This window comes from Oreochromis niloticus, linkage group LG8 (genome assembly GCF_001858045.2).
Source record: "Oreochromis niloticus isolate F11D_XX linkage group LG8, O_niloticus_UMD_NMBU, whole genome shotgun sequence".
Classification (NCBI taxonomy): domain Eukaryota; kingdom Metazoa; phylum Chordata; class Actinopteri; order Cichliformes; family Cichlidae; genus Oreochromis; species Oreochromis niloticus.
This window is the reverse complement of record NC_031973.2, coordinates 9,989,123-10,001,105: the sequence shown is the minus strand read 5'-3', so window position 1 is coordinate 10,001,105 and position 11,983 is coordinate 9,989,123. Positions and strand designations below refer to the sequence as shown.

The window sequence follows — 11,983 nt, the reverse complement described above, 5'->3', positions numbered from 1 at the left end:
CGACGCAGAGCATCACACGCACCTGACGGGCTCGATCCTGCCGGATCCTGGCAGCGTTTGATTTCAGCATGTGTCTGTCTCTTTCCTCTGCATCCCAGGGATCAACAGAGAGCAATGCCACCAACGACGAGGAGGAAATGAAAGGTAGGAAAGGTACTCTAGTGTTTTATCCCCTTTATCCTGTTCTCTCTTCTGTCTCCCATTTGACATGTGCAGGGTTTTTTTTTTTTTAAATTTATTTATTTATTTTTGGACTGTACTGACTGGCAGGTGTGCTGAGATACGACGCGTGTCTGTCACACTTTTGACTGTGTCTGTCGTGTGTGTATGTGTGTATTTATTGTGTGTGTGGCTGCATTTTGTATGTGTGTTCTAGCGGACAGTACGGCGCTGAGTCAGAGCAGCGCCACAGAGGAGATGCCCCCACTTCTGCCCTCACCTCAAAGCTCACCTGCCAGTAAGTTTATCCATGGCAACCGGAAAGCTATACGGTTGCCTCTGGCTAGGACATAACACCCCCCCCACCCCAACCCACCACCACCTGCCCCCCTCACTCCCACCCTGGCTTTCTGTAGTCACCGGCAATAACGTCTTACATCTCTGAGCCCCCACCCTCACTTTGATCCACCAAGCTTTTTTTTCTTTTAGGGTTCCCACTGGTTTTAGATTTTTGAAATGATTCACCTTTATGTTTGGCTTTTACAAATTTCTGTAGGTTAATTCCAGTTTATTGCATTTTTGATCTTATTTTGGTAGGTTTAGCATAACGACACCATTTGGCCATCTTGTAGCAACGGCTTTCCAATTAATGCAGTGTAACACGGCTCCAATAATCAGTTTCTTAACAGGATCATGGGGACACGACAGCACTACCTTGCTCTGAAACCTATTATTTTCAGTAGCATTTGCTGCACATTGACAAATGACAGATTCCAGTAGAAACAAGTCATTGAATTAAATGACAGAAATCTTTATTTCCCCAGCAGGAAAACAATTTCTTCGACTCAGGTTTCCATTGAGACGTTTCAGTATTCAGATAATTAATAATTAATTAATATTTCATTCACCGTTCCCACAAATGCACAAAAAAACATAGGTATTTTTCTGAGGTTTGCACAGTCGATTACTATAATCATTATCTTAATACAAAACAGTGAGTGATGGTAGCATGTACTTTGCAAAAGTCTAGAGCCATGGTTCATTTCTTTATATTTTGTTAGGAGAATGGGACACAGGTGCAGCGATGCATTGAAACATGTGCAAACATGCATAGAAATACAGCACATAATAAGCTTGAAAGTCGATATTTGGTATGACCGCTTTTATTCTTCAACATATCCTGAACTCTTAGGTAAGCTTTCTTGTCATTTAAGTAGTCTTCAGTGATAGTTCCCCAGGCTTCTTGAAGGACAAAGCTCTTCTTTGGATGATTCCTGCCTTTTACTCTACTCTGCCAAAATGATCCCATACTGCTTCAATAATTTTAAAAACAGTAAACAGGCAGAATTTAAGTGCTTTAAGCAAAGTCTTCCTACTGTGACCACACAATCAGCATCATATTCTCTTTGAAAACCACCAAATCACTAAGTCACTGGTTTACATCTTGGGTAATCGGTCATTTGTGTTTTTTGGCCTATTGGATTTCACCTCAACAGTGCCACTTCATTTCCACATATGAGCAGTTAGTTTGTATGTAGTCTTATTGAAACTAGGTTGTAATAAACTGGAATAATCTTTTAGCAGTTATGACAAACATGCTGTTTGTTAGTTTTTTTTAAGCACACTGACTGCTGACACACTTCCTGCTCTCCATTCTTGCTCGCTGTGTGAGAGCAAGGCAACACAGATCTTGTGTAACTTCTTCTAATGGACACTTTAAGGGGAACCTGTTATGCTCCTTTAACACCATCTTGTTTTTAATGCTTTGACTCTACTAAAGTTGCTTTGTGTGATCAATAGTTCATTTCAACCCCCCCCCTTCTTTATGCTAACTTCTTTCTGATTGGCTGCCCCTTGCAAACAGAAGGTTTTGAACAGCGGACGGCGGGGACGAGTGCCTCTGACAACCATTTTAATTATGTTTTTGATATCATCTAGAACCAAGAGTAGAAGAAAACGTATAATTTATTCTGGCTATATGACACTTTGTTTAACATGAGCATCCACTATTGTAACAGACAGAAAACAAGGAAAAGCATAACGGGTCCCCTTTAACGTCACTGTGCTCTGATCAAACTTTTAAAAAATAACAGACCCTGTCTTTTGTTTCTTTTGTTCTCATGTTAACTCTTGTACAGGTGTTCGACCTAATTGTGGAAAGTCATTTCAAAAACACAGATTTTGATTTTGATTTTCATCGGGGCCACTGTGGGAACCCTGAAACCTGTGTGTGTGTGTGTGTGTGTGTGCGTGTGTGTGTGTGTGTGTGTGCGTGTGTGCGTGTGTGTGTGCGCACGTGTGTGTGCGCGCGTGTGTGTGCGCGCGTGTGTGTGCGCGCGTGTGTGTGCGCGCGTGTGTGTGCGCGCGTGTGTGTGTTTGTTTTTGGTGATGGCTACATCTATCCCCTTGTCCTCCTAATGTGACAGCTCCATCTGGAGGAAGTCTTGCTTACCTTGCAGCTGATCGTCCTAAAGTAGTCGCCCAGTCTCACAGACCTCGCAGCCTGTCTGACTTTAATGGAACCATGCACACCATAGAGCGTCATGTCCTCACACTTTCTCAGTGTTCCTGTACTTTTTTTTGTGTGTGTGTATTTTCATCTTCTAATTTCTTTTCCATTTCTCTTAATACACCATTCTTCACCAATCAAATCTTCTCTATCATCTTTCCTCTAGTCTGTTGACCTCTTGTCTTCATCCTCCTGCTCTTGCAAGGCAAACTTGCACTAAAGTACAATCTAATCTCTCCCCCTCTCCCTTCCTCCTCCTCCTCTTCTAACTTCTTTCCTGTGTGCATTTTCCACTCCTGCCTTCCTTCCTGAACATGCTAAGTTTCCCCACAGGCATAACTTGAGCAAATAACAAACAATGGCTTCGATCGTCTCTTTGCTCAGTGCTCCAGTTCATCAGAGGAGGCTTAATGTTAATGTGTATGACCGTTAGGAGTAGAGTAGATGTGAGCAGAGCAGGCATTTAACTGACTTCCACATCGCACAGCATCACGATCAGAGCGGCACTGATCTGGCTTCCAGCTACCACCCTGTCCTCATGTCACCCATCTGCATGTCTGTCATAAACGCAATGTTAGCTGTTTATTTCTTTCTTATTCTACCAAATGTACTAACCCACATCACCTTCATCAACTTTTTTTTATCCTGCATGAGCTAAGTGTGCGCGTGTTATGTGTAGATGATCATATTTCTGTCATTTTTGTCTGTTGTCCATCCACATGTTTTTGTTTGTTGACCACCCCTTGTGTGTTTCAGTTCCACCGCATGATGTAAAGCGCATTGCATGGAACAGCACAGGCAACAGCTCCTGCCCCGAGTCTGAACTCTCACAGTCATCCATACCTGCCGCTCCACTAGGGAGCAACACTGTCGCTGCTAAAAGCAACACTAAGCAGAGTAAGAACACATCCGCACTAACTGACTAACTCGGTTTCCCTGCCATCGCCTCACTGTTACCTGCTGCTCGCTGAAACTCTGCATTCCTCGAGTGTGTTAGTGGTTTTTTTGAGTTTTTTGTTTGTTTGTTTTTGTTTTTAAAGCTGGTTGCAAATGAGTCGTCTGGTCACCAGTTTTGCTTCTTTACAGTTGACTTGTCTTGATTTAAGTACCATGTTGAAGTAGTGAAGGCCGATGAGCTTAAACACCCAGGTCAACAATCTGAAGCAAAGCCTGATTTGCAACAAAACAATGACAGCAAGCGTAAAAGGGAAGATTTCCAAAGTTGATAGTGAGACCTGCTATAATGTGTGGCTTGGAGAGGGTGACGCTAACAAAAAGAGAGGAGTCAGAGCTGAAGATGCTAAGATTTTAATTGCGAGTGACTAGAATGGACAAGATTAGAAATGAGGATGTCAGAGGGACGGCTCGGGATGAGCTGTTTGGAAATAAAGTTAGAGAGGCAAGCCTGAAATGGTTTGGACATGTGCAGAAGAGTGATGGTGGATATATTGGCGAATGGATGGAGCTCCCAGGAAGAAGGTAAAGAGGAAGCCACAGGGGAGTTTCATGGATGTAGTGAAGGAATACATGCAGAGAGCTGGTTTAACTTTTAACCATAGTGTGAGATGGAGGCAGATAATCTGCTGTGGCGACGCCTAAAGGGAGCAGCTGAAAGAAAGAGGTTATTCTGGTTTTGTTGCCCTTCTGAGTATTTCAGGCAGCCAGATGGTGTGTGTGATTAAAGGTGTGTTCATGCCTTATTATTGAAGTCATGATACAACTTCTCAGCTGGAAAAAAATTACATTAATGCCCCCTTAATTCAGTGAATCGCGTCAGAAAGCTGTCTTTAACGTCACATGCATAGAAACATGCCAGATCATTTACACCAGTAGTAGATGGCAAGAACTTTTATAGCAAATTGTATTATTAAACTACAATTTCTTAGTAATAATCTCTGAAATCGTAATGGGCAGCCATTAGATATGGCAGTGATTTTCAAATTATGTGGGTGCACCATAGATGAGGAGAAAAACATGGAAAATGATTAAGATGAATGAATGAACATGATTTTATTTTTCACAGCAAAAATAAATGTGAATTTCCCGAGTGTCTGTCATGCTGATCTTTATTTCACTTTTTACATCATTAGTAACAGAAATTGTGGTTTTTGAGGTGTGAATTCTTTTTTTTCCTCCTAAAGTGGGGCATGCAACAAAGTTTTTATGAACTACTGACATAAAGTGACCTAGATAATACTGTAATACTGTATAGTAGCAGTAATCCTGACAGTGCAGGTGAAAGGATGTTTAGCGATTATTTACTGGAAACCGTTGATATTTGTTGTTTAAGTGCTTTGAGTAATGAAATAAAACATCTGTATTGTTTCTGCATTTCATCTTAAAAGTAGAAGGAACAACTTAACAACTACACGAGTCAAGATAAGCTGTAGCGCTCATGCTGATTTTAATAACCGAGCATGTCGTCTGGCCCATCAGTGTGGTTCACTGATGTGTTTAGAAATCAGTAGAGCTCTTAAGGCACAGAATAAAATGCAGTGCCCTCGGTTTATTGCTGGTTTTAGTGTTTTCCATTGAATTTGTTGACTAGAAGAAAATATCGCTTGATTGATTTTGTGGAGACAAAAGTTGTACCACGAGTAATCTCTTCATTTGGTTTTACTGTTACTTTAAAAGTGTGTGAGGCACTTTACACTGAATAACAACTAACATAAATAAATGATAAACTTGTAGGTTATGGCTTGTTTGGTGTGGAACAGATGTTAACTAAGACCATATAAAGAAACTTGAAGAGGAAAGGGATTGAAGTTGATCAGACTATTACTGTTAATCAGTTCTAGGAATAGCTGAGTGAATAAAACCGTCAAAGTCTGGCAAGTTTGCTCACTTGTGCATCTAACAGTTGGTCATAGCAGGAGAAAGCTAAGTGGGCCTCGAGTGAGGAAGGCTGTGATCTCTACAAGCAGAGTTGTTGCGTCTGTTTGGTTGGCAGTGTGTGCTCACGGCGGAGAGTCGTGTTCAGTCAGTTGTTGTGTCGTCGCAAAGGCGAGAAGCTGAGCGAGAGACAGTGATGGGGGTTGAGCTCCGGTGACGAGGCAGCTTTTGGATCCGGGCGACCAGGTTAAAGAGGGGACTCGAGCCGTAGCCGCAGAGGAAGAGCACGTGAAGGAAGGCAGGAGCTGAAGCGATGAGACAAAGTGTCATTGTGCAGAAACCCACCACACTGTTATTGTCTCACCTTCCAACTGGCATCTCACCAGCTGCCATCTGTTTGCCTCTTTCTGTCTCTTGTTCTGTCTGCAGCTCGTAAACAGGAGATCATCAAGATTACGGAGCAGCTGATTGAAGCAATCAACAATGGAGATTTCGATGCCTACACGTGAGTACAACTGTGTGTAAAAGTGAAAAGCAGCAGATGCTTTCTGTGCGTGGAAACGAGTGCAATTTGGTAACAGGCTCATCTCGTTTTTGTTTTTTCATGTTCAGGAGGATTTGTGATCCTGGACTCACCTCTTTCGAACCCGAGGCTCTGGGAAACCTGGTGGAGGGAATGGACTTTCACAAATTCTACTTTGAAAACTGTGAGTCTTCTTCTTTACTTGCATAATATACAGTTTATTTTAAGCAGTTTGAAATACCAGGCAAGTTAGGAAATAGCAAGAATAGTTGTCACTGTGGATAAACTCCACTATTGGACTATTTATGACTGCAACTAATAATTATTTAATTGTTTAAAGAAAAGAAGCTCAACTCATACAGCTTTGGTTGCTCCTTCAAATTAGTTGTAAACCCAATTATGTCCAATAAATAAAAAAATAAAAAATTTAAAAAGGAAATTGTTGCATTTGGAAGGTCAAGATTTCTGATTTAGCAGGGAAAATGTAACCATGATGATGATACACATCCAGTCCCTCATTTTTCTGTCAATCCACAGCCTGAACTAGTGTTCAGCCTGTAGTTAAGACGAGTATCTGTCAAAAATGGTTGTGATTTTTAAAATATTTATTTTAGCGATTTAAATATAAAAAAAATAAATTCTAAATAAGTGCATGGTAAATGGTAAATGGCCTGTATTTGTATAGCGCTGTGTAGCGTCCTAAGGACCCCAAAGCGCTTTACACAACCAGTCATCCACCCATTCACACACTGGTGATGGCAAGCTACGTTGTAGCCACAGCCACCCTGGGGCGCACTGGCAGAGGCGAGGCTGCCGGATACTGGCGCCACCGGGCTCTCTGACCACCACCAGTAGGCAACGGGTGAAGTGTCTTGCCCAAGGACACAACGACCGAGACTGTCCAAGCTGGGGCTCGAACCGGCAACCTTCCAATTACAAGGCGAACTCCCAACTCTTGCGCCACGATCGCCGGCTTAAAAAAAAGGAACAATGATCTCAAGAATTCAAAGCTACAACAAGTCTTGTAGTATTACTTGACCAACACATTTCAGCCTTTTTTTTAATCAAGCAAACAAACAAATGACAGAAGAATACATATACAGTATTAGTACCAGGCTGTAAAGCATGTAGTGAGGTGCACTGTAGGCTCCTGCAGGTAAAGCTGGCAAGTCTGCTAACTGCACAGTTTATGGGACGAGATGTTCTTCCAGTAATAGCTGAATTGTTCCCAGTGAATGTCAAAGAGTCAGAGTATTTTTTGCTTGGCCGTCAGTGTGAGTTAATCCTGTGGTGTCTCTGTATCCAGTGAGGACTGTGATCCATAGACTGTAAGTGAAATATGAACACAGCCACACTGAAATCATGTACGCATGAGAAGGTGAAGGGCTAAGCTTTGTTAGCATGGTGCATTCATAGACTGTTGTATCACATCAACACAGAAAACTGTGACATACACGTAAATGGCATACTGTGACATGAAAGACTCAATCGAGAGGTCCACCTCAGTGACTTGAATAGTGTCAGTGAGCCGAGCCCTTAATATTTACAGTTTACGTCCTAATAAATACTAATGGGTGATTTCACTGTTTACATTAAAAAATGAAGGGGAAATCAGCCATACCTACAAATTTATGCCAGGCTTAAATATGGTTGTTTGACCTTTTAACATGAGGAAACTTCAGGTACAACCCGATTATGGATTGAAGGAACTGCAACTCATTTGTCATACTTGGAGGTCGCTGCTGACCGTGGACATTTCTTCCACTTTGTGCAGTGTTGAGCAAAAACAGCAAGCCCGTGCATACCACCCTGCTCAACCCACACGTGCACCTGATCGGCGAGGATGCCGCGTGCATCGCCTACATCCGGCTCACACAGTTCGTGGATTCCACCGGCCGCCCCCGTTCCAGCCAATCAGAGGAGACCAGAGTGTGGCATCGCCGCGATGGCAAGTGGCTTAACGTCCACTTCCACTGCTCGGGAGCGCCTGCTGCACCACTACAGTGATCAGGTACACATCCTTACTCCTCACAAGAGTTTTTGTTTGTTTCTGCATTACTGGGTTAAACATGATGGGTTACAGAAAAGTCTAAATAGTCCACAAGAGACAGTTTTAAATATTTAAAATATTAATATTTTCAATAATGTTGAGACATTCAAATTAATGTTTCAACTGTCTTAAATAAGGCTCGGTTTGGTGTCATGGGATGGAAGGAAAGGAGAAAAGGTTAGAAGGGAAAGAAAGAAGGAAAACTGGTAGGGATGAAGGATGAAAAGAAGGTAGAAATGAAGTAAATTGGGAAGGAAGATAGGAAAAAAGGAAATGATAATGGATGATGGAAGGAGTTGTTGGACTATTATTCAATTTTTTAAAAATGTGCAAGTGGGTTTTTTTTTTGGGGGGGGGGGGTTGTTTGCTTGCTTGTTTGTTTGTTTGTTTGTTTGTTTGTTTGTTTGTTTGTTTTAAATCGTCAGCCGTTATCTGTGGCCGTTTTCCTGCCCATCTGTATCCAAACTCTTGAGATCAAGAATCTGGCCACAGATGGGCAGTGACAGGAAAAGCTGAAGCTCCAGAGAACACTAGCACAAGCCTCCAGTCTAACTCGACGCTAAAGGGCCCTACCAAGGTCCAAACACAGAACTTTTCCTGCTGTGAGGCAACAGTGCTAACTGCTGAGCCACCAAAACGGCAAATCTGATCAAATTTAAGCAAAAAGAAAAGAAATCTGGGTTGGTTTGGTTAGATTTAGGCGAAGATGGTTTCCAGTAAATCAGAACGCCCTGAAGACACACCTGCAGTCCCTAGGTTGCAAAAATGTGATTGGTTCATTTCAGTGATGGTCCTGGAACAGCACTGACTGTGTTGTTGTAAGAAAAACACCAACACAAACTTAGTGAAACGACAAAAATAAGAACCAGCAATAAACTCGAACTATTCTTGGAACTGTTTACATTCTGATGATTCCAGCTGTGGTACCAACCTCTCCTCTCTCCTTTCCTCTCCTCTCCCAGTGGTCCTGAGCCTCCAGTCTACTGGAGTGTGTGTTTTGGGGGGCAGTGTTTTTTCAGCGAGCGTGTTTAAGAGGTCCGTCCTCTGCGTGGATTGGCTAGTGCCAGGAGCCCGGCCGGGCGAGATCGCATCCCTCTCCACGATACCAACCAATCCTGTCCCTCCTTTGACCTGCTGGGGGCCGGCTGAACACAAGACTCCGCCCCCATGGGATGATGCATGCATCTGGCGCCTGATTGGAGGGCGCGTCTTTGCCCTCTGTCCCTCCCCTGGCAGCCATCTTTTTTCTGCCCGCGCGAGATGAGACGTCCTGGGGGAGCAGAGGATTTACAGTTGAACTTGTGACAGTTTATGAGTATGAGTTATGAATATACTGTGTAAATTATGACTAGATGTACCAGAAAAACCACCAAAACCCAACCAAGCATTTATATTCACTATCTAATAACGGAGGAACAGGGAGGAGTGTCAAGTTAGCAGCTGAGATTTTGGACACATTAGGGATTACTGGGTAGAAAGTGCTCACTACCTGGACTGTTGCTGTTAAGATGTAGGGAGATTTTTATTTTATGTTATTTCCCCCACTGAATTAAAGAGGGAAAAACAAATCAGGTTGGCTCAGTCAGACAGTCGATGACCAGAGAAACTTGATATCAAAAACATGACGCACCAAAGTGTAGAACTTTAGGCTTTTTACGTGTTTGTGTGCTTGTTTTATTATTATTTTGTTTGTTTGTTTGTTTTTTCGCCAGAACGGAAACTGTGTTATTGTGGGGGTGGGAATGTGGGCTGGGGATGTCTGAATCGGGGAGGGGGGTTATGTGTTCTGTTGCATTTTTAGCATCCTGATCCCTTTTGCGTTCCTGTGAATAATCGGAGCCTTTTCGCTTCATTATGTTTTCTGGCTCCTTTTAAAGCAGCTGAGTTTTTGTTGTTTTTTGGTTTTTAAAAATGAGGGATTTTTATTGTGCAAATTTAAAGTTAACCTTAGCTGCTAGCAGGTTCTGTTGTGTCTATATGCAGTGGAGGAAGAGAGTGGGCTGCTGCTGCCGCCTCTCCCTCATTAATCCCTTCCCGCCTCTCTTCTCTCTTTTAACCACTTTCTTTTTTAACCTTCCCTCCCACGCTGTTTCTCTGCTTTCTGCAAGGCCCTGGTTTGTTTATAATCACTGTGTAAATACAGTGTATGTATAGATATATGTAGAAAAGTGTAATATATGTACATGTATCTAAGAGACACTCATCCTGTGCACTTGGGCAGTGGGAATCACCCCATGACCTCTGTGACCTCCCCGAGTAGATTAGAAGCGACGTTTGTTGTTGTTTGTTTCCCTGTAATTTAAATTCTCCAATCGATCACGACAAACATGAATACACACGCTTGTGTAGGCTACCAGCTTTAGATCCATGGCCGTACGACTGTTTTTTGTTTGGGTTTTTTTTTTTTGAGACGGGGAATAAAAATAAAAGAAATAACAGTTTGAAAAGTAGTTTGAGCACCCCTCCCCCCAAATTCAGCCTAATAGATCCATATTTAGATATGAAGACCTTCATAATAGTGTCCTTAGTCCTGATCCCACAATGCTGTGAGCCATCTTTTCATATCATATTATGCACCCGCGCACGCCTGGTGGTGTTTTTAAGCTGTGTAACATATCCACACCGCTGCTGCAACCATCGGCGCCGCCCTCGCCGTGCTGCTTAATTGTCTCCATCCATCTGCGACAGTTGTATCCGAAACCGTCCCCGCCCCCCAACCTGCAAGGTGTCCGCCTCCCCCTCCCTCTGTGTTCAGACTCTGCTCTTGAGATGTTTATTTGTACCTCTCTCTCTCTCTCTCTGTTGTTTCCGTGTTACTGGTTTGAGTTCTTTCGTTGTTGTTGCTGTTAACTTTGTCGTTTTGGTAATTTGCCGATCTGCCAAGCTGGAGTTCTGCACTGTCCCTCGCACACGGGAATTTTTTTTTTTAAAAAAGGGAAAAGAGGGAAGCAGTAAAGACAATGAAATGATAGATGTTGATCAGGACTAAATTATTTATTTATCTAATCTACCCTTGGTGGTTTTAAATTGTGCCTGCTCAGTCGGGAGGAGTTTTGAGAAAGTTCTGGTGTGGGCGTGCAGGTTTTTGGGACCTACACATGTCACGAAGCAGAGCGGGAAGACCTAGTTATATGCATGTTTCAGTTACACATTTCTACCATGTACCTACCTGAATACGGATGGAGCTAGTGTTAATATATGATATTTGCATCTTTTGAAATATGAATTTCCTCCATCCAGAATGTTGAATAGGTGACATGAAAAATATTTGAAAAAAAAACAAAATTTAAAGAAAAAAAAAAAGATTCAGGAGCCGTAGCTTGGTATGAGGCCCTCGATGTTTTCCCTGCGTTGTAATGATATAATATTGGGCTGCGCTTTCTCCCCAGCCTTCACATGGATGCTGGAGTTTTTTTGCATGATCATGATGTACAATGAAATACAACCATGAATTGACGACTATCAAGTGTTTGTCTGAGTGTTAGTTGGTCTTCATCATAGCTTTGTTATTCTTCGAACTTGGATCTTGAAAGTATTTAATAAAAATACTATTTCAGCACTGGTCTGTCTTCAGAGTCATTTATTGTCGCGAGGATTGTCACAGAGTGCTGCAACACAAGCCGATGTCAATATGATGCACTCATCTGTCACTTTATTAAGTACACCACGTTAGTACAGTTGGATTCCTTTTCTTTGTGGCAAACATTCCTCTTAGATTTTGGTCCATAGTGACATGACAGCATCACACAGCTGCTGCACATCTATGACGTTTCTCTCCCGTTCAACGCATCTCAAATGTGCTCTGCTGGATTGACATCTGGTGACTGGAGGCTTTTTGAGTACAGTGAACTCGCTGTCATGTTCAAATCATCAAAGCTTTCTGACATGACATGTTATCCTACTGGAAGCA

General features: G+C 42.5%; 1 protein-coding gene across 17 annotated transcripts in view; it reads left to right on the top strand.

The window, feature by feature from the left end:
• The window catches only part of LOC100705041 (calcium/calmodulin-dependent protein kinase type II subunit gamma), a 41,235-nt gene extending 29,600 nt beyond the window's left edge, over window positions 1-11,635 (top strand). For 4 of the 17 annotated variants that reach the window (XM_005471451.4, XM_005471452.4, XM_005471449.4 and 1 more), the window contains 7 exons: window positions 99-153; window positions 377-457; window positions 3,425-3,565; window positions 5,930-6,005; window positions 6,113-6,207; window positions 7,798-8,034; window positions 9,036-11,635. In XM_005471451.4, coding sequence (XP_005471508.1) covers window positions 99-153; window positions 377-457; window positions 3,425-3,565; window positions 5,930-6,005; window positions 6,113-6,207; window positions 7,798-8,030 — 681 coding nt within the window. In that variant the 3' untranslated portion in view covers window positions 8,031-8,034; window positions 9,036-11,635. The remainder of the gene's footprint in view (window positions 1-98; window positions 154-376; window positions 458-3,424; window positions 3,566-5,929; window positions 6,006-6,112; window positions 6,208-7,797; window positions 8,035-9,035) is intronic. The other 13 variants (XM_003441744.5, XM_003441743.5, XM_003441748.5 and 10 more) reach the window with 6 other exon arrangements.
• The last annotated feature ends 348 nt before the right edge of the window (window positions 11,636-11,983 follow it).